The following is a 22,585-nucleotide window of genomic DNA, read 5'->3' on the forward strand; positions in this document are numbered from 1 at the left end:
CGTGCGGCGGGCGGGGGCCGCGGGCAGGGCCTCGGGCTCCCGCAGCGCTGTGGCCGGCGCCGCCTCCGCGTCTCTTCAGCGCCGCCGCCCCCCCCTCCCTTTACTCCCGGTCTTTCCCCCTCCCTTAGCCGCGTGCCCCCGGCCCGCCCCTCGGGGACCCGCCGACCGCCCCGCGCCGCCCCGAGGACCCGGACGCCGCCTCGGCCGCCCCGTCGCCCGTCACGGCTCCGAGGAGGACCTCCGCAGCCCGGCCCTCGCGGACCCCGGCGGCCGCCCTTCCCCGCTCTCACCGCGGCCTCCCCGAGCCCTCCCTGCGGCGTCCTCCGAGCGCCCGTCGATCCCCTGAGGGATGGATCACCCTGAGGTGTTCCTGCGGGTGCCCTTACGACCCCCGGCTGCCCCTCAGTAGCCCAGCACAGAGCCCACGCCTTCCTCCGTTACGCTTTCTGCCCCTTCTGGCCCCGCTGGCTTTCTGTGAGTTGTCCCGTACCCACAGCTGTGTGCTCTGAAGGAAGGTACAGCCCCTATGCTGTCCCCTGCGCTCGTGGCGTGCCTCCCCCTGCACGTTCTCATCTTTGTCTTTCCCCATCTTGTGCTCTACTCTCGTTCCTTTCTGTAGCCGTGTAGTGATGCTGCTTCACCTCCTGGCTGGACGAGCGCTGGTCTCATGGCAGGTTTGTCTCACTTCCCAGCTTTTTCTGCCTTGCATCACCTCCCTGGTCAGGGAGCAGCCTTGTCCACTCTCCTTAGCCCTGTAAGGCTTTATCCCTCTGCAGCCCGTTCTGGTACAGTTCTGCCCTTTTTAGGGGCGCTGACAGTATTTTGCTCTCTGGGAGGAACAGTAGTTGTAGTTTCTCTGCATTGTTAACATAAAAGAAGATGTGAAGTTTTCCTCCAGTCTTAGGCTGGGAACCACCCACAGGGAGTTGCCCTGGTCTGTACTATTTTTACTGTAGCTGCATGATTTCTCTTTGTAGCTGTTGAATCCCTGTGTAACCCTTGGATTTCATGGATGCATTTGTGTTTACAAACACCAGGTTAGTTACTGTCTGCTCTGGAGCTGGAGCTGTGTGGGTGCAGGAGGCTGCTTGCTGCTCTTGATGTTTATCTTGCATCTGTAGCAAAGGAGAGTGAATATCTCCATGTGATGCAGTGTCTGAGGTATATTCGTAGGGATTTTTTTTCTGCTGGCTGGTTTGCTCTAATTTAAAACACATATTGGCATTTACCACCTGGGGCAGGTGTCCCATGCCAGCAGGGAGGAAGGATGCCCATCTACCTTGTGCCCCTTACTGACCAGTGTGGTGTCTGTGGCTTTCTCAGAGCAGGAACTTGTGCTTCTGGCAGGCTGTTAAAGATGCTATGGCAAAAAATGCACTGGATTTTACTTTTGTTTTAATAAAGAAGAGCACATCCCCATCTTCTTACTTAATCATTGCCCTGTTTTACGTCACTTCCTGCGTCAGCATGGCTGGAAAGAGCCTAAATCAGCCACTTGAACTACGTGAACGTAAACATGCTAAGAACAAGGATTATAAACAGATATTATCTACAGCTGTTAAACTTCCCTCGTGTTAATCTGCAGACCTTCCACTAAACAGTGTCACATTTTCTAAGTTAGCCCAGGTACTATGATACCAGGGATGGATTTGTTCTGATGCTTGTTGATGGCTTTTTACGTCATAAGTGCCTTTTCTGTGCTCTGCTGCATGTGGAGCTTTTCCTTGCCCCGAGGGCAGGGAGCAAAGACAACTTCTTGGGTGCTCATTGCTCTGATGAGACCTTGAGGACGTCTCTTCCTTTTTAATGGCAGACCTCATTTTTAATTTGTCCGCTGACTACTGTGAGCTGCAGGAGCTGTTGGACAGGTCTGTCAGTGACAGCAGGAGCTGCGGGCAGGCTTTTACTGTGCCCTGAGGGTGTGAGTTGCATCTAAACACATCTGCTGCAGCTAGCTGAAGACCATGCCTGTGCATGCAGTTAAATCACAATAAAAGTTTACTGTTATCAGAACTGAGGCGTGAAACCTGCTGTAGCCATGAGTTGCTCTGAGTTTACTTGTCAGGGTTGGTTGCAAGCAGTCTGATCGTGCTTCCTTTGGTCTCGTCCTCTGCTTTCTCAAGAAAGTGTACAATACAGCTGCTTGCTGACAGGACCGTAGCACTTTGCTGAACTTGTTTGAGAGCCCAGGTGTGTTCTACTGAAATATGTTGGTGCAGCAATACAGCAAACCGTGTGGGTGTAGAGGTGCAGTGAGTGCTGAGCAGAGAATGAGGCAGCTCCTGGCTGGTGTCTGGGGGCTGAGTGCTCCGGCCCTGGTGAAGTGTGGGGCAGGAGCAGGAAGCTCAGCGTTCAAAGTCAGGTGCTGTGCTTAATGAGCTGCTTTATTTTTAGCTAGAAGGAGTTTTAGAGGAAGAGGAGAAGATGGGAAGTGCGTTATCAGCCTCGTCGTGATTATTCTGGAGACGGAAAAGAACGCTGGTATGATAAGGTGTAGCTCACAGGGTGACTGCCATTGCGCTGGCTGCCGAAGAAGCAGGCAGCACAGAGTGCTTCATCAGCCATTTTGAGACCTGTCGGACTTGTACCAGCATTGTGGTGTTCCAGCCCCTCTCTCGGCGCCAGGCATGCCCTGCTGGAGCTGAAGGAGCTGCTGGGCAGCTGAAAGGCCTCCTGTGGTGGGAGGAGGTGAAATAAAACAGGGAAGGGTGCTACCTGTGGCATCAAAAGCCCCATGTCCCTGCTTGCAAGCATTGCTGGGGGATCAGCCAGCCCAGGGATTGCGTGGTCTTGGTGGTGAGTTAGCAAGGAGATGGAGCACCGTGTGCAGCAGTGGCCCTGGGAGGTGTGGCTGTGAATGGGGAGCGCTGCGCTCTGCAGGTCCGGCAGCGCCGTGCCCTTCCTCCTTTAGCACTTGATCTTTCATTGTGAGCCTCACATTATGAAGCTCAGCAAGCAGAGGAAGGATGGATAGGTCTTTTTTCTCATTCATCGGCATGGTGTGATTTGGGCATGCAAGGTTTCGGTTTGTTTACCAGACAGGATTTCAGTGGCGTCCTTGGGTGGCATCAGGAGGAGCTTTTGTTTAGACTATCAGTCTGACTTCTGTTTGCTTTTATGAGGAACTTTTCCATAATTTTTTTTAGGGTTTATAACCATTTATCAGTACCTTGATCTTTTTAAGGCAAGTTTGCAGTATATATTTCAACAGAGTAGCAAACAGCGAGCAGCTCTCCAGGCTCACTTGGCTCTTGGAAGCTGTCGTGCTCTGGTAGCAGAGATGTCAGGTTCATTTACACTAAAAAGCAGGATAAATGAGCGGAGCTGTGCTCACCGTGTCTGCTCTGCTGGGGCTCCAATCTCTGTGCCACACTGGCTGTTGTGTGGATGGATCTCTGTGCCAGGGCTCTCTGCTGAGCAGCTCTGATGTGTGGGCAACAAAATGCAGTGGGGGGGACAAAGTGTTTCCCCACCTTGGTGTGCAGGCTGAGCTGTGCTCTCAGACACAGCAGGCGTGTGAGCACCTGAAGGAAGCTCACTTTTTTTCTCCTTGAGTGGCCTCATGGATAGGAACGTCCTCCTTCTAGGTGAAGAAGTGTTGTTCTTATTTCTGGAGGGCAAATATTTAAAGATTTGCTCAGATGAAATGAATTGGGAAACAGAGACATTTGCTGGTTCTGCAGAAGCACTGAAATCAGTGTTATGATAAGAAATGATGCATTTTACTGGAGTGACAGTGTGAAAGAGATGTGCCACAAATGAGGAGGGCGTTTTTGGGGATTTATGGCTTAATTCACCTTCTGTCCGTGGCACAGATGTGAGGGTACAGATGTCCTCAGGCTAACACCACCAGCAGGCTGCTTCCTCCCCTGGGTGCTGAGAAGGGTGGGATTTGAGATGGTACACTGCTCTAAGAATGCCTGTGCCCCTTCATCTGTGCTACGCTTTGCATGCTCTTTGGGCTCCACTGCTTGGGAAACCTCCCAGCACCACACTGCCATTGCTGCACTGTCAGTTTGCCTCGCTGCTGGAGATTTTTGGATGCCATGTGAAATCAACAGCTGTTACTTCCTTTCTAAAAACAAAACAAAGCACAAAACCACACGCGCTTGTAGCTTTTCTCCTTCTAACTATAGCTCAGGTTCCAGGAACTAAAGGGCTCACATAAAACCCTTGCGTGTTTTGAGAACATAGATTTACCAGTGAGGCTGCATTGCACAAGCCGTGCTGTGAGGCTTGTGGCTGTTCCTTCAAACAAAATTAGAGACAAAATAAGTATTTTTTATTGCAAGGATTTTGACTTTCATAGAATCACAGGATGGCCTGTGTTGCGAAGGAGCACAGTGCTCATCCAGTTCCAACCCCCTGCTGTGTGCAGGTCACCAACCAGCAGCCCAGGCTGCCCAGAGCCACATCCAGCCTGGCCTTGAATGCCTGCAGGGCTGGGGCATCCACAGCCTCCTTGGGCAACCTGTTCCAGTGCCTCACCACTCTCTGGGTGAAAAACTTCCTCCTCATATCCAACCTAAACCTCCCCTGTCTCAGTTTAAAACCATTCCGCTTTGTCCCTATGTGGTTCTGTTTGTGCTAAGAATGGCTGCAGCTGTCTCCTGATGGAGGAGGTGGCCCTGCAGGCTCAGTGTGAGCTCCATGCACCCACGTGCTGTGGCTGTGCTGCCTGCCTGCAACAGCAGTGCACGCAGGGGGACCTGCCTGACTGTGCTGGTGATTGGCTAGTGTGCCAACAGGCCTTTTGGTTTTGGGGGAAATCTTCTCTTTTCGTTGCAGCTGGACGAGCTTTACATCTGCTAACTATTTTCATGTTGTGGTTTGCTTTTTCTTTCTTTTTTTTTTTTTTTTAATAAAAAGGGAACACCATCTTGGCTGCGTAATATTTGCATCAGGCACATTGTATTTGAGTCTCGTGAGTTCCGATCAGTTCAGCCATGTCACGTTCTGATGGGGAGTGGTGACACCGTCTCCGTTTCCCCCACATAGAGTGGGTGCATGCACCTTACAGGAAAGGCAGTGGGGCAGCTCTGCACCCTGACGCACACTGCTGGCCCTCGGGAGAAATGAGAAAGATCTATTCTGAGCTTTTATTAAAAATCAGCCTTCTTGGAATGCGTGCCAGAGCCTTCTCTTCTGCTCAGCTCAGAGTTAAAGCGGTGTTCCCAGGGCTGCACCCCTCTCCCCTGTTGTTGCTGGTGCTCATTGTGATGTCTTGGCATGGTCGAAGGTATCTGCAGGACGTTAAAACAGGGAAAGTGGAAAAACAAATGGAAAACTTTGGAGTATCCTTTAAAAGCTATGTTGGATGGATGAGGGAAAAAAAACTTAAAAGCATAGGTTGTTTAATACATAAATATGGAAAATCTGATAGTGACAGTTGTTACAGATGAGATAAAAATAAATCCTGTGGTACCCTAAGTATTAATGAAGTGGCTGGGGTCCAAGAGCTGCTCTCTGCTCTTAGCGGCGCAGTCCTCCTGGAAGTCCAGTTGGAATGGAAGGTGCAGAGTCTGGCCCTGCTCTGCCAGCACTGCCCTGCTGTGGGCACATGGGGGCTGCTCCAGTGCCTCCCCCTGCTGGGATTTGGTCCTCGTCCTCCAGGTAAGGCTTTTGCTTTCTCACACCCTGCACTTCCCAGACCTGTCCTTTCTGCTGCCTTTTCCTTCCTCGCCGGCCTGCAGGGTGAGAAGGATGGGATGGCAACGTGGGGAGGGATGTAGTTCTGTATGTGTCATTTAAGAGGGCAAAAAAAGCTGGCAGCATATTTTTTATATTCGTCCTTCAGTGTATGAAGGTCATGTTTAATCAGTACCCCTTAAAATTGTATCCTGTTCCAAAGTTTTCAGGTAACTTTTAAACCTGTTGCTTTTCCTTGCTGTGGTTATCTCTGCTGATGGATTGGAGCGCTTACAGAGGAGAGCTGTTCACAGTAGCAGCAGCTGGAACATGGCATTGAAAGGAGCTGCTTCAAAGACTGTTCCGTGTCCACCAGCTGCAGAGCTAACTGGTGAAGAACGAGGTGTTTGAGCCTTTTGTTTGCCAGTGCCATGCTGGTTCTAACTGCAGCCTGCCTGATTACAGGCTCCTGTTTTTCACTCATGATCCCAAGAATTATGCTATGTTTCTGGTGCCAGCGCCGGTCAGCATCACCTCCAGGGATGGGGCATCTCCTGCTCCTGCATGGTTGTGCTGAGGTCTGTGCTGCAGCCTGGCATGGGGCTTCCCAGTGAATAGCACGCAGGTTACTAAAGCACAGAGGTACTGAGTGGTGTGTGCTGGGGGCCCAGGCAGCCCCTCATCAACATGAGCGTGGCTTCTGTCACTGCACAACAGGCTCCCAGCCCTCACTTCTGTTTTTGCATTTGGTCCTTGTGCCTGACCTCTGATTTTCTTTTTTTTTTCCCCTTTTTCTGAAGTGTTTTTGTTGCAATGAGTGCACCTACTATCTTGTCCTTTGCATAAGAAGTGGTAGTACACTTTTCACTTGTGCAAGATCCGGTGCCTTTAATGCAGAATTGACAAGCAGGACTGAGCACCCTTTTAGTGCTTGTGCTGTGCTACAGATCTTTGTGTCCCGTACTCAGGATTGCTTTACTGAACCAGATTTCCCCCCCTGTGCTTCCTGGAGTTAATTTCCAGGGTGTGACCACTGTCTGCTGGAAGGATGTTGCTCTCGGATTAGCTTGTTAACCCCCAGCCTTTTGACCTCTCATGTCTTATTCTTCGGGCTTGGTTAGATTTATTCTCACAGCCACTTTGTTGGATTTTCTGTATTTGTACATGATTACCTGTTCTGTATTGATGACCCCAGGGAGCCTTATAGGACTGTCCACTCTGGATCCGTGCTTGCCTCGGCACACTAAGAGCTCCTTGATGGGGCTCAAGTGCCCCACTTGCCCAGAGCTGATGCATGGTCCTTTGGTGGGTGTATGCAGAGAGAGCCTGTCAGCTCTGCACATGCCTGGTTATTTAGCTCTCTCCTTCCTGTGCTCTGCTTCTTTAGCTTGCTATTTGTTTTTTGGCATCAGCATCCAGCTCGTGGTTCTGCAGGGTACACAAATAAAAACAATCTGCATCCCACGGTTTTTAATGCTCTGAAGACATATGGCCAACAGAGCAATCCAGATGCTGAAGACTTTGGTATGTAGGATTCTTGCTGCTTAGATAGCTTTGAATGTACTCTTGTGCAGTTATTTTCTGCCCTTCAGGTACTTATAAGCATTGATCAGATCCTCTCTCAGCCTTCTCCAGGCTTGGCAATCCCAGGTCTCTCAGCCTTCCCTCGCAAGGGAGATGCTCCAGGTCCTGACCATCTTTGTGACCCTCTGCATTTCCCCGTCCCTCTGGATCTGTGGAGCCTGGACCATATGCTGCCCTGAGCAGCTGCCCCTGAGAACATGCCATGTTCCCACTGTGCAGTCAGTGCACTGTGCTGCTGGGCCTGAGCAGGGCTGGGGTTGTTGTGGTGTGCCAGGAGCCTGCCAGTGACTGGAGGCTCAGGCCTATGGGGGGGCTGCGCCTCTGCTTGGCAATGTGGGCATACTGTGTGCAGGAGGAACAGGAGTAACCCAGCAAGCAGCTGAGGCACGATGTGATTGCTGTTTTTACTAGAACTACTCATGTTATTGGGGTAAGAAACATTTCATCTGTGTAGGCTGGCTCTGGGACCTCTGATGTGGGCTATGGGTTGCAGAGGCACCTCATACAAGCAATACTGCAAGAAACAAAAGCGTGTCTGACTGGCTCTGTGCATTCCTACTGCTCGTCTCTTGCTTTGCAGGGCCGTATGAGGACAAACTGGGCCCTGGAGCCCTCTGAAACCATCCCCACAAGGGCAGTGGCAAAGCTGCTGTGTCGTGAGCTTGGGCTAGGCCACACCTCTGCGCCCGTTTTGGCAGGACAGATCTGAGGACATCCTATTTCTCATGTTTACGTGGGGGTCAGTGATATGGGGGCGGGGGTTGTGCTGCTTGTGGTGGGATGAATTTTTGCCTGCAGGAAGTTGCTTTTCTTCAAGGCCGCTGATAAATAATGAAATGCCAGAAATTTCTTAGGCCTTCCAGCTGTCAGGTCGTGTTCTTTGCAGAGATGCTGAAGACCCTGCCCTGTGCACTGATTGTTGCTTTACATTTGTGTAGCAATCTTTTTCATGCCATCCTGTGCTGTGACGAAGGGGTCACTGGTGAAGCCAGCAGCACATCAGTGCAGTTGCTCCAGGAAGGCGTGCATTTGTCACAGTGTTGTCCACCCATGGCACACCACAGGACACCAGGGAGAGACATGCAGCTGGATGGCAGCAACGCTACCAGGGGGCCCTACGTTCATCCTGATAGGATGGGCTCCTGCTCCCACCTCATCATGATTCAGAGCAGTAGCTTTTCCCATAGATTCCGACTAAAACGGACATTAAAAATGGCTTCAATTCTTTTTGCTCCTATATGGAATAAGTAATTCTGTTGTAGTCTCAGTGAGCTGCGTGGCTCCTAGTCTGATCAAAGGAGATCTTCAGATAAGTGTTGCAGCAGCTCTCTCTCCCCCCTTTCATTTCAGCCATCCCCCCGCTGCCAGGCCCTCTCCCCAGCTCATTCTGTTCAGCCGCATTCCTCTGCAAGCAGCAAGTCCTTTGGCTGTAAAATTAGAATAGAGGAGGAGAAAGGCAGCGATGTCTGAATCATTTCATAAAGTCATCTTGATCTTATCTCCAGCCCTTTCCGCCCAAACCCACCAAACTCTTAGCGAGCGACGTGCCTATAAATAGAAGAGCAGCTCGTGCGAAGCTGGGCAGCTCGGAACCCAGGCTGTATCTGAGCAGCGTGTGTGAGAGCCGCTGCTCACCGGCCTTTCATGTCTGAGGTATGCGGCAGGGAGGTTTGCTATAGATAGTGGCTGAGCAGTGACACGCACCGCTGGTTAGGGAGGGGCACAGTGACCTCCGGAATTGTTGCCTTTTGGTTGGAAAAAAAAAAAAAAAAGAGAAAAAAAAGAGAGGATGCTGTTTAAATGAGGCATGGAGGAATGCACGGCTTGTGCAGAGGTGAGTGAGCCCTGCAGCTGGAGGAGCAGCAGCATCGGGAGCCCAGGGCACGCTGCACTGCGCGTCGCAGATCTGCTGGGCCGGGCAGGAGCGTGGGGTTCTGGCTGACCCCAGTGCAAGAATGTCTGTGAATAAGCAGAGCAGCAAAGGTCTGACATCTCCTCTTGCAAGCTGCTATTTTTGCTCACGCTGCTGGCTGAGTTGCTATCTTCTGGCTTTGCATCCTGGGAGTCTTCCCCATTCCTTTCTGCCTTCAATTCAGGGCTTTGCAGAACTCAGTGGCTGCTTTCTCTGTCTCTTTTTTTTAATGATATGTGCTTTGGCCAAGAAATGCAAAAAGATCCCTCCATGTTTACGTTTTAATCTGGAATGATCTCTTGCCATTTTTCCGTTCCCTTCCCTGTAGCCGTAAGGCTGAGGCAAACTGCGGAGTGCAATATGTGTAACAGAGCAGTCAGGTGCAGTTGCTCTGTCTCTGAGCCGGGCGCTGGAGGCTCATTAGCTCACCTGCAGTACATGTACACCATGCAGTACATGTGCAGCTGGGCAGTGCTGATGTCCTGCATGGCAGATGGGGGCATGGGGAGTGCAAATGACTTGTGGGGTATCTTGTGAAAAGTCGCTGGGGTGAACGTACCTGTCTCGGTTTCTTAGTTCTGGTCTGGTCAGCGTCCTTGCAGTGAGGGTGCTGTTGGGTCAGGCTTTGATTTCCGTTTTCTGTTATGCTGATGCTTCAGATTAAGTTCGTGGCTGAGCTTCTGACTCTCTGCACAGTAATATGGAGTCCCAAGTTAGCTTAAAATCTTGGTTCTGAGTATCTCTGCAGAGCTTTTAACTTTGAACACTAAAGGCATTGCCAGATGCCTTACGGTTGCGTGCAGTGTGTTCCCACAGCCCTATCCCTGCAGTACCAGTGACAGCAGGAGCCGAGCGCCCTTTGGAGGTGCAAGAGCATGTGTGGGAGACGTGAGCTCAGCCTTTGCTTGTGCATTTTGCTATCTCTCTGCCCTTGCTTCCAGCCCAGTGCAGGAGGGCAGTGGAGGCTGCTGAGTCCAGCATCCCACAGAACCCACTCCCCTCCAGCCTGTGCTGCAGGCCCTGCAATCAGGGGACAGCCCCGTTCAGCAGCAGAGCAGTTGTGTCGGCAGGCGGATGTTTCTCCTTAGAGTCAGCACTTTCTTCCAAGTGCTTTTTGAGGAAACTCTGAGCTTGGCAAGGGCCGGTGCGTGTGGAAAGTATTAAAATTTGCAGCTGTTTCAAAAAGGAAAGACCCACATTAGAAATATATATAGCATTTTAAAAGCAAGTTTAGTGCCCTGGAAAGGATTTCTATAACAGTGTAAACCCTTTGGATCAGCGAGAGTATTTATTTTGTGCTCTGTAGTAGCCTGGCAGTGGACGTGCAGTGCTGTGTGGTGAATTAATTGTTGCTCATCGGTTGACCTAACTGTGTGACAAACCTGAGCTGGTTGGAGACCTCGGGTTTGTTGGAATGGTGTAATTTTCCTGGCATCAAGATACAGAATAACCTGTCTTACAAGATTGCTGGACCATTTGTTTCCTGCGCTCTGACTGGGTGCTTATCACATTCAGCTCTCTCAGATTGAAGTGGGTTCCAGGGGCTGTTTCTTGGGGAAGGAGGTGGGTTCTCATGGTGCCACACAGCACTGAGGCAGTACCTCCCATCAGTAACTTGGGGCTGAACCCTCAGCTCTGGCTTTTCTGCTCGTTACCTCTCCAAGCTGCAGTTTTTGAGGCTGGTTGGTTGTAACTGTTGGTATTCCAAGTGTGTCCTCAGCAAATGAATCAGATGTATTCGACAAAGTAGAATGAAGTGCATGTGGATTAAATACTTACCCCCATGTATGTGTAGTATGTGAGTGAGCATATGGGACTGTGCATGCTGGTATGACAATCTAGTTATAAAGCAATAAAAAAAGAAAAGGGGGGGGAAAAAAAAGCCATGTGCGTAGACAATTTTGGCACTGCAGCCCTGGGAAATGGCAGGTGGCCAGAGCGTGCTGAGGCAGAGCCAAGGCTGTCTGAAGAACACCAAGCACTGAGGTTGGATGCAGCTCCTTCGCTCCAGTTTCACTCCATCCTGTGTGCCTGCAGCTTGCCAGCTCCTGGCCAGGTAGATGCAGATGATATCACAAAGCAGAACTGGAGACAGGGGCAGAAACGCCGTGCTTGTAATGAAATATCAATTAGATGAAAGGCACGATTACCTGCACCTGAAATCTGACCTCAGTGCGTTTAACTGTTATGGGCCCCGAGTCATTGTAGACTTTGCAATGCTAGTTCAGTCATAAGTGACTTATCTGTGTTGGTACAGTGATAGTGCTAGAGACAAAGATCAGGCCCCACCCCGTGTGGGTTATGTGTTGGGATGGTATGATCTTGATCAGCTCCTCTTGTTTATATGAATGAATTTGTTAGTCACTTCCAGCAGGGGGCACTCAGATCATTGGTCTCAAGCTGCGGTCTCTGTTGGTATGTATGGGGAGAATGTGAAAACTTCTGGAAAGTAAAATGTGGGCTTCACCTCTGTCCTCTTCTTGTTTTGTAGACTGTCATCAAAGAGGGGATGCTGATGAAACAGACCAGCTCCTTCCAGCGCTGGAAGAGACGATATTTTAAGCTGCGAGGGCGAACGCTCTACTATGCAAAGACTGCTAAGGTAAGGTGTTGAAAATGCATTTTGTTCCATGGGAAGAAAGTCACTGTATGAGTCTGAGAGGCGGCCCATGAGAAGAGATCATGTGCCCTGAAAGCACCTATCTTCAGGTTTGCAGCTGCTGGAAGCTTGCTGTGTTTCACCTCAGACTTTGACCTCCCAGAGGTTTTTGAAGTAAAGCATCACGTAGGCTTGCAATACCTTTTTTTCCCACTTCGCGCATTTTAGTGGGAAATGGGCAGAAAATCTATAGAAAATGAAGTAGAAGGGAGAGGACATGAATGAAAGGAGGAAATGGAGGGGACGAGGAAGGCAAGAACTTATCATACAGTCAGAGGGCAGCCATGCATCTGCTTTAGTACATTGATAGTTCTCTAGATACTGTTCTGACTCCTTTCACTAGAATTAAGCCTACGATGCTTTTTTGGTTTATTTACTTAATTTTTCTATGTAGTCCCCTAATAAAAATCAAGTCACTGGTTTCACTGACTGAAGACAGGCATATGTGAGCACTGCTGTATGGAGCCAGGATTCTGGGTCCTTGTGCTGCTTGCACTGCACCTTCTCTTTAAATCATGCAAGGCTCTGATGGAGTGTACTAGGCAGACATACAGTCTGTTGCTTACATTGGATTCACTGATTCACTGAGGGTTTCAATTTTTTCTTTGCAGTCCATTATTTTTGATGAGGTGGATCTGACAGATGCCAGTGTGGCAGAATCCAGCACTAAGAACGTCAACAACAGCTTCACGGTAAGATTGTCACATTATTTTCCATTCTTCTTACATCTTTCAGTCACTTTCATTCTCTTTTGCACAGTTTAAAAACATCTGAACAAACTTTGCTTTTGCATTCAAGCTCTTACCTGTACGCTAGGAGAGTTTGATAGAATCCATATACACTGTGGGACAGAAAAATGTGTTATGCTGAGGGAGTTCAGGGTGGGGGGGGATGTTTATACTGGAAGTTTTGCTTAAGGATTTTTTCCCTTCAGCTCTGAAAATATGTAAACTTTTTTTGCTGACTTCATTAGTATGTGGATGTATGTGTGTTTATACATGCAAGCTACATACAGAGAAAAACAAAAAGAGGAAGAGAGAAAGAAGTTGCATAGAGATGAACACAGCCTCCCGTGGATTCACAAAGGAGGAGGAAGTGGAGAAAGGAAGCAACATTGGTCTAAGGCAACATGAAGGATGGAGCAATGCAGGTGGACAGTGAAACTGAACCTGCTGGTGACCAAGACTGAGCAGTGTGTCTTGCTCTGCAAAAGTGACCCACAACTTTAAACTGACACGTGTAACAAAGGGTATTTCCATCATGCAGCTGTAACTTTTTGCTTTGTTGTACCTGGGCAAAGTAGCTATGGTGCCATCTGTAGATTAAATACGTTTGAAACATTTTATGCATCAGTAATTGGACAAGTGCCCATCTGCATCTGACAGTAAAGACTGAACAGGTGTCAGTGCATGTGCACAGAGAGAAGACTTCCGCAGCAATTTCTGTAGCAGATATGTTTTCAAGAACATAAAGTTATTTTCCTGTCAGTAATACATTTTCTGTAGGGTCTTGCTTCACTTTTGTCATATGTAAGATAAGACTGATTTTTCAGATTAAGAAAAATGTTCTTTTGCTTATTATTCTAGTTGAGAGAGAGGTAGTCTCTGGCAGAAGCACTGGATTTATGCACAGGAAGAAATACTGTGTTTGTGCTCTCAAATTGTCCCTTTCTGAGTCCAGAAGTGAGGAGTAACTTTCATAACTAAGTGTCACTATCTGCCGGTTCCTGCCTTTCCTAAGGGCTAAAGAGTTTAAAGATTATTTGAATGTTCAAGCAGCAGAGAGAGTTTGCACTGTCTCCAGCTGATCACTGTATCATGGGTGCTCAGCTGAACTACAGGAAAAAGTCTCTTCTCTCTTCATGTCTTTCTGTTCTGTCTATCATGCCTTTCAGTGAACCTTGACTGCAGTTTACCATAAGCTATAAAAATGCTTGGAAAATCAGAAGGTTACTGCTATTGATCTGCCACATCGCTGCGTTGGATTCCATGCAGTCCTGCAATTTTCTCTTGGGCTGTTTTTTTGTTGTTGTTGTTACTGTTTTTTGATTTGTTTTGAGAGCACTCTGTTTCCCTCCCATACCTTCCCAGCTTAGTTCATTTCTAAAACGCAGAGATCTTGGCATTTTCTTTCCTGTTTCAGATTAGTGGGACTCACTGATTTGCCCTGAAGTGGAAACATCAAACAGTCAGTGCTGTAAAACAGAAACAGTTACTTTGGAGTTGGACATGTTTTAGTTGCCTTTCTTTTTCTTCAAGGGAGACTGGTAGTTTTGGATTTAGGAAAAACTGATTTATTTGTGAGTAAACTCATCTGCTGTCCATGCATCTTAAGGCAGAGGTTCTACCAAGCAGGAAGTATCTGATTAGTTCCTAAGGTGGAATAAGCTCACACTTGGTATTGCCTGCTTGTTCTGTATCTGTTGTCCAGGTTACCTTTCCTTTACCTAAAACAATTTGCGTTACATAAATGCTTTGGATCTCCAAACTGTGCTTTTGTTGTTGGAATCTCATTGCTACTACTTGTTCTTTTTTCAGTCTCTTGGACTTTTCTTGGTCTTGATTCTACTTTAAATGGAAAGATACAAGTGAAGGCATTGGAGAGTAGATCGGCTCTGTGTGAGAGCTGCATGAGTGACGTTCCTCATTCAACAAAGAATACAGTTAAAAAATAAAGTTGCTAGTAAACTTTCTACATAGGAGTGCTGGCAGCCAGCAGGAGAGAGAGAAAAGTGAGTATTAAGATGCAGACCTCTTCCTTTAAAAAGGAGAGCATATGATACAGGTTCTGCTGTTGTTTACTTGGTCGTTCTTTCAGTGTTTATGTCCTGTTTGCACAGGCTGTAGTCACGACAGTTTTCAGGACTGCTACCCAAAGTGAATGGATGCATGACCATAAGATGTTGTGGGAACATGTGATTAAGAGCATCTCTGAGTATAAGATGTTATGCAGCTGCGTCCCTTGAGAGGTGTAAGGAAAAGCTTTATATGTAGCTATTGTTCCTTTAGGTCAGGCACAGTAGCTGCAGTTATTTAGCAGGAAGCTTCTAGGAACAAATCGTATAGCAGCCCCACAGCAGGCTTCCCTTCTCAGGAGGATTGTAGATGCAGTATTTGCTTGTTCTGTCACATCTCTGTCATTATAAGACAGAATTAAATCTTTGTGGATGTCTGGGCTCTACGTGACTGGTTCTTTCCATGTACAATCCCACAGTACCTGCTGTACAGGTCTCTCACCAGAGGATTTTGCTACAGCTGCTATCTTCCACAATGCCTCAGAGTGAATCTGCGGTGGTGCTACCCAGGGATAACCATGGCATGCACTCTCAGCTTTGTGCTGGCATAGCAGCAGTCTTCCTGGTGAACTTTTGAGCAAATGGTCACTTCTGGCTGGTTCGCATGATGCACCAGATGTAGTTTTCTCTGTGCAGCACTTGGCTGCAATGGTTACTGATATTCTAGACACTTAAGGGTGATTGCCACTTTGCAGAGCTGAAAATGAGTGCAGTGCAGTATTTTGCAGTGCTAAAACTATTCAGTCATTTGTCTGAACCTCCAGACACCGTTTCTTCATACTGAGAACAGAAAAGAGCTCTGTTTTTGTTAGACCAACATTATAAAACTTCTTTGCATTCTGTGAGGACCTTCAGTAATGGCCAGACACAGTGAGGCTGGGAGTTCTCTGTGCCTTTGGTTTCATGCAGAAAGCAGAGCTTCTCATCTGCAGTGTGGTGGGACACACTGATTTAAAACATGTTCTCCTGAGGGAATGCAAAGCCTTCCTTATTACTCCCGGAAGAGTTCTGTGTATTGCCATGGTACTTCAGACACATTTATTTCAAAGAGAGTGGTCAGCTTTCATCCTGAATGCTAACCATCAGTGTATGCCTCCACTTGTATGCCTTGTGAAATGGAGGTCAGCAGCCTGAGTGGGTGAGCTCAACGCCTGACGCTAACTTCTGAGCAGAGCTTGCCCAGCCATATCCTCAGAGCTTCTTGTGAGCTCTAGGAAGCAGATGACTTGGGATCACAGTGGCGTGCTGAGTCTTTCCTCAGAGATGTCAGTTGTTTCCATGAACTGTTTTTAATTGCATGGTGTAGTTTCACAGTGACTTGATGTTTTGTTTGCAGGTGCTCCAGGAGCATGAAAACAAAGTACCTCCGAGGATGCATTCTACACTTTGAACCCACTATAACTTTTTCTCTAGGTGATGACAAGAAACCTTTCTTTTGGAGACAATTTTCTCCAAATGACTGCTTTACCTGTGTCATGGGCCTGAGCTATCTAGCACCCCCGTTCTCTGATACAAAGCCCATAAAATGTGGGTGAGACAGACTGCTTTATTGTATGTTGCCCAAGCAGGCATTTTGCCAGCGTAGCTCGAGAGCCTTGGAAAGGACTTAGGGCCACCTCCATAAGCCCACTTTTGTAAATCTCTCTGTGGTGAACAAATCCTTACTTCTCAGGTTGGTGTGTTGGCTGAGGATCTGCTCTTTTCTAGAAGGTGCCAAATGAATGGGTCCTGCGGCTTCCAATGTGATGAGCAAAGCTGATGGAATGAGTTCTTATCAGTTCATTCACCCTTGGCTTGAGCAGGATTTATGTGTAACTGAAGGAGGAAAAAAATCTAGTATATGTAATAATAATAGTAATAAAACACTTATAAACAGGAGGGACCTAGGAAGAGCCCTTAGATTTTCAGGTTCATCTGTTTTGTTTTCATGTGATTTTGACGTGGTGTTTTTGTGTTTTCTACTTAGCACTTGCAAATGGCGGTGTGGACTTTCACCCTCACTCGCATATCACTTTTTACATGGGTTTCAACTTGCACTTTCCAGCCTGTCTTATTCAGTGCTTTGAGATCCCACCCGAGAGAGCTCTGTGGAGAGAGACGTGGGTCGTTTGATTTCTTCCAGAAGTTAAGATTGGACGCAGCAAATCATTAAGCACAGGAGTCATGCTGTTGACCCTTCCTACATAAGTTAAAGTTTCTTCGGTGGAAGAGGTGGAGCTTGAACTCCTGTGCTCCTGCAAAGCCTTTTCTATTGGAAAGTACCTCTCAGCTCAGCTACAGACAGGAAGCAGCGTATTATTACAGTCAGCGCCTGCCCCTCTGCTTTGCTGCCAGCAGAAGGAGACTTATCCCAGCTCCTCCTTAAGCAGACAGCTAATAAGCTCTTGGCAAGTGGAACACAGCTCGGTCAGGCTGACCACAGAGGGGACTAGTCCTGTCCATCGCATGTCAAGCCATCTGGTTAGTCGTCTTCCTGAGGAGTAGGCTGCTCTGGACACTAGTTCAGAGGACGATTGAACATTAAAGGTAAGAGCAGGAGCCTAGAGTTTTCTGGATAGAGCACTGAGAAAAATAGCACCTGTTCCAGCATCAAAAATGATGAGGAGCTCAGGTTCTTTGGATTAAGTGTGTGGCGCGCTCCCACTGTTTGGTGATCTCTACTGTCTGGACTACATACTGAAGTTCTCCAGAACTGGTGTAAAGGGAAATGCGTCTGCAGTGTTGGAAACACTGCACCTATCAGTTAAGAAATGCTGTTTATTAACTGATGATTCACCCTAACCAGTGTCAAAGGAGAGAGGAAATGCTGAGATTAAAGCAATACCTCTTCTTCAGAGCACTTGTATGACTGGAGACAGAGAGGGCTGTGGCAAGTTGAGGAGCAGAGGCTGCTGGTGCTCCCATAGTAAGCACACTGTCACCTCGGAGAAGCAGTGTAGGTATCATTCTCCAGCTGGATGGAAGCCTGAGGTGTGCTGCAACTTTTATTATTGCCAGTTTGTTACATAGAAATGACTTTATTCAGCAGCAAAGATTCTGGATCTTGTCTTGTGAAGTTCTGTGTGAGTGACTGTTCTCTTTCAGACTGTATGCTTTTGCTGTATTGTTCCAGGGGTTGTTGATGTTGTGGAGAAAGAGTGTAAATCTTCAGGTGAAGGTAATTAACCTGTCCTAAAAGCTCAGGGCAAAGTGCTGGAGTTAAACAAAATACAGAAGTGCTGAAGGTGTACCCTTCTGGGGAGAGCAGATTTGTTTTACAATGAAGTGAGAGTACCTTTGTCTCTCCTGTGATTTTGTCTCAAATCAAATTGTTCATGTTAGTGCTTTTAATGAAGTATTCTCTGCAGAACTGGGTGCTGAAGGAGTGGATAGAGCTGTTGAAGCTGCCTGTCAGACAGCACGTGTTGAGTTCAGGAGCTGTGTGCCTGTATAGCACAGAACTTGAAGCAGAGGAACTTGAAACCAGATGAGCTAGAAACAGGAGGAACCTGGATCAGAGGTTACTTGTGCTGGTTTGAAATACAAGCTTTGAGAAAGAGCATGTGACTTTTTTAAGGAGAAACAGCACAAGAACTTCTGTTGCTGCTTGCAGAAGGTCAGGCTTGAACTTGAAGCTTGGACTCATAGGGATCAGGAAATTCTATATGGTTTGGCATGTGCTCAGGTTCCCCAAACTGCCCTGTATTACCTCAAGACTTTGAAAAAGATGGGCCTTAGATGTACCCTGTAGAGAGTAACTGGACTTCTAGCTTTGCTGCTACATCTTCCTCCCCAGCATGGGATGAGAGACCTAGAGAGTAGATGTCCACTCAGAAGCGGGCAGAAAGACTTCCTAATAATGGGACATGCTTGGTTACACCAGGCTGTCACCAGGTGTCCTGGGGGAGGTGGTTCCCCACCCCTCTCCTTCTCACGCAGGCTTGGATTGCCTTGGTAAGGTTTGGAGAAGAGAAAGATGAGAGAAGAAGGTTTTTCCCTCCTCTCTTTAAACTGTCTTTTCTAAATTGGAAAAAATTACAGTGCCCGCTGGCAAGTCAGCCTTTGCTGGGGGTTGTTGTCTGTTCCACACCCATGTGTGCACACATTCAGAAATCGTACGCTCTCTGCTAGTGCACTTCATCTGTTTATATTGGCAGCTGTCAGAATTTCCTTTACAAGCAACTGAAATACGACTGGAGCCGTGCATTGCTGTGCCTGGGATCGCTCTGCTTTTTTTTCCCCCCCTCCTTTCATTAAGTGCAGTTCAGTCCCCATTTCCTATCAGAACCACCGCAATTTCAACATACTTTGCTATTTTAGTCGTTTGTAATCCAGACTTCAGAACAGTTTTTTCGGCTTGAGAAAAAGCCCTTTGGTAAACAGACCCTTCTGAGTCACTGTTAGTCAGTGAAAATAGTCATATAAAATCCTTTCATGTCAAGGATTCTTAGAACTCCTAATCCAGCCTCCTGCAGGAACTGGTCATTAGGCTGCTCACACTGGAGAGACAGCAGTTCTGCAGAAAAACACTTCTGAGGGAGGACACATCGGAAGGAGAGTCAGAGAGTCTGGAAGAAGTTGCTCTGGGTGGGGAGATCTGGTGATTGCTGTCTGTTACTGAATGGCTCAGCAATCTGCTAGAAAGTTTTGAGAGAGAAGAAGCTGCTGCAAGTGAAAGAGGTCAGACTGAGAGCTATGAACTTTGCTGTGAGATGGGATAGATAGAGGGCTGGAAAGTGAAGGAGGCTGCTTGTGAAGAGCTGTTCCTTGGAGGGAAGTTCACTGCTCTGAAGTTTATGTTGTTACTGCCCATGTGCCTGAGCACTGGGAGCAGGTATTTGATAGCCTGTTTGCTCTGTGTAACCTTTGTGCCGCGGCTGGGGTTTTCTCTGGTTCCCTGAACAAGCCTGCAGATTCCAGCACTTTCTCCCCTTGCAGGTGAGGACATAGGCAGAAAAACTGGCACACCAGAGGTCACTTGGGTGTGTGGTGGGTGTGTTTTTACATGCTGTAGAAGAAAGACTTCTTGCTGCATGCATCCTGCTCTGTTTTGATGGGGAAGGAAAGGCTTGTGAGTTATCACAGAAGGAGCTCTGTCTGGTTGCTGTGCCTGCAGTGCTTCCACCTTTGTTGTGCATGTAAGAGAACATGGGGTGGTGAACCCAGAGTGCAGAGCTGCTGGCTTCCTCAGGCTGCTGAAGACAATTCCTCTCCTTCTGTGCTAGCTACCAGCCTGTTCATCTCAGCAGAGCTTTGGGGTTTTGAGGAGCTGCTAACAATAGGCTGTCAGTAACAGGTCATTTTCCAGCCGTATGCAAGGTCTTCTGTTGCTCAATACTGTGATTTACTGGCTGCTAGCCTTGATGTGTGTGAGACCACTGAGCCAGCAGCTGTACCACTGGGGAGCACTGACCTGCCCCTCTGTTCCTCATGTCTTTGCTCCCGTGTGGACAAATAGGAAAGTTTCTCTACAATATCCTTCCAAAGTGCACTGCTGTCTTTGAGCAATGTGGTTGTGTTTGGGAACTGTTCCTGGTGGGACTATATCTTTTGGAAGCAGATAAAGATAAGGCTGCATGTGTACATCTGCTTCATGAGGAGAGCAGGGGAGGATTGGAGCTGGCACTTGGTGCTGGGATGCTTTGCACTTGGTGTGGCAGCCCTTCCCAGTTGGTGCTTTGTCATCCATGTAGATCTCTGGTGATTAGTATGCACGGACTACCAGGATTGTCTGCATTTTATACCTGCTATCAGTGACAGTGCTCTTCTTGCATAATGTAAATTTTGACAGCCACTAAGTGGTTCCAGAAGTCCTAAAATCTCCGTCTGTCTGTGCTCCTCTCACCAATTGCCAAGAGCAGGAATGTGCCTTGTTTAGGAACAGCAGAGTTTCCAGAAGCATGTAGGAATGTGACCCTGGTATGAGAGATGATCATTTTCCCAGGGAACTTGCTGTCTGGTCTGCTTTCCCACTGCTCCTATGATAGATAGGGAGTGGGAGAAAACACAGACAGAGGGTCAGCATGAGCTGGGCTTTATCTGCAGGCACAGCACAGCAGCAGGACAGGCCATTGGCAGTGCTTGGAGAAGGTGGCTTTACAGCATGCAGCCACCTGGCAGGTGAAGTCCATACTGCAAGAAATGAATCTAATAATGCAAAAAAAAAAAAAAACAACCACTCCTGAAGTGTTTTAGTACAATTCTTTCCCCTTCAGGGTAGCATCCAGGTTTATACATGTTCAGGTGTGCTTTGGTGTTTGTAAATACGTTGTGATTCTTAGGTCTAGGAAGTTGTAACTAACCTCAGCAATGGGTTATCAGGACTGAATTTACTGGCAAAACTGGGTGGAGGCTGAACTGCAGATGGGAAGAGAGATGCTCTCTGTGGAGGTGGACAAGTCTCCATCCCCCATGCATGTAAGGGCTGATACTCGTATTATTTCTCTCTTCAAATGACAGAGAGCCACTAAAATCACGTTGACCAAGTTTTGTTACCCTAATGCTCAGCGTCTCATTGTTTTAGAATTGACAACAGCATTGTAGGCTTTTATTTTAAGTGTCAGGGACTGGTTGGAGCAAAAAACTCACCATTTAGTTTTCCTTTCTTCTCCATTTCATAGAATGACAGAAGGGTTTGGGTTGGAAGTGACTTGGAGTCCTGCCAGTCTCTACCCCTGCCATGGAGAGAGGCACCTTCCACTACTCCAGGTTGCCTAAAACCCCATCCAAGCCTTCTTTTTGACCTAGTGTATTTATCTGGGAGGCAGCACTTGCTTTTCAGGTTCATCTGTTTTGTTTCCATGTGATTTTGACGTGGTGTTTTTGTGTTTTCTACTTAGCACTTGCAAATGGCGGTGTGGACTTTCACCCTCACTCGTATATCACTTTTTACATGGGTTTCAACTTGCACTTTCCAGCCTGTCTTATTCAATGCTTTGAGATCCCACCCGAGAGAGCTCTGTGGAGAGAGACGTGGGTCGTTTGATTTCTTCCAGAAGTTAAGATTGGACACAGCAAATCATTAAGCACAGGAGTCATGCTGTTGACCCTTCCTACATAAGTTAAAGTTTATATATATATATATATATATATATATATATATATATACTCAGCCCATTTTGACCACATTCAGTGCATCTGGTGACTTTGCTGGCTTGTGAACCTTGCTGATGGGCACAGGTGAGGTGTTTTTACATATGCTATCATTCACTGCTGCCTGAACAGGAGCTGAAGTGGGTGAAATGGCTGTTCATCCTCACTGTAACTTCACCCAGTCACTTCCTGAGTGTTTGTGTTCATGGGATGCCCGGAGCTTACTCCGAGATACAGAAGCAGAGGCAGTAGTTAGTTACAGCTGCTGGCTGTTGTCCCTGCCTTTGCCATGTGTGATCAAGCTGAAATTTTTGCTTGCACCAGCACCATTTTCTTAGCTGTTTTATTTTTATAGTCGAGTTCCTTGGCCCGAGCTCCAGAAATTCCTGCTGTCCCTGTATCCAAATCAACAGTTTTGAATAATCTGGGATCTCTTTGGGGGATTTATAGCTAACACCTTTGAACACAAAACTATATTTGAACGGGATATGAGTAAAAAGGAAGCAGTCAGAGTGAGCAGGTGTTCTCATGCACCCACTTTTAGCTCATCTGAGAAATGTATAGCATCAGAAAAACTATATTTAGCAGAGCTGGGTGCCCCCCCGCCGCCACTTCCCCCCCCAGCACAGCCCCAGCCAGCTCTGCCATTTGGGCACTGTGATCTGAGCTTGGCTTGCTGTCTCTTGCAGTCTCTGAACTCACCAACACCGCTCTGATAGCAAACCGTGCACTGAGACAGGGTGTTGCTTTTTGCTGAGAAGCTTCTGTGCAGCCAGCAAGTGCCGAAGGGGAAGCGGGCAGAGGTGGCAAAGCTGCCTTTGGTGGCAGCAAGAGCAGAGATGAGGATTGTCCTCCAGCTGGTGGTTGCTCAGGATAGAAAGCACCGGGGGGTGAAATTTCTATTTCCAGGGGGCAGATTTCTATTTAAAATTTGGGT

At 47.7% G+C, this 22,585-nt stretch overlaps 1 protein-coding gene across 11 annotated transcripts in view; it reads left to right on the top strand.

Annotated features, from left to right (window-relative positions):
• The window catches only part of DGKD (diacylglycerol kinase delta), a 56,893-nt gene that overhangs the window by 183 nt on the left and 34,125 nt on the right, over positions 1–22,585 (top strand). The window contains exons 1-4 of one of the 11 annotated variants that reach the window (XM_048955591.1): positions 197–515; positions 620–674; positions 11,616–11,726; positions 12,395–12,475. In XM_048955591.1, coding sequence (XP_048811548.1) covers positions 630–674; positions 11,616–11,726; positions 12,395–12,475 — 237 coding nt within the window. In that variant the 5' untranslated portion in view covers positions 197–515; positions 620–629. Of the gene's footprint in view, positions 1–196; positions 516–619; positions 675–8,841; positions 8,866–9,004; positions 9,047–9,075; positions 9,196–10,785; positions 11,181–11,615; positions 11,727–12,394; positions 12,476–16,827; positions 17,104–19,474; positions 19,495–22,585 lie in introns of those variants that run through there. The other 10 variants (XM_048955592.1, XM_048955596.1, XM_048955594.1 and 7 more) reach the window with 10 other exon arrangements.

Source organism: Lagopus muta, chromosome 9, assembly GCF_023343835.1.
Source record: "Lagopus muta isolate bLagMut1 chromosome 9, bLagMut1 primary, whole genome shotgun sequence".
Classification (NCBI taxonomy): Eukaryota; Metazoa; Chordata; class Aves; order Galliformes; family Phasianidae; genus Lagopus; species Lagopus muta.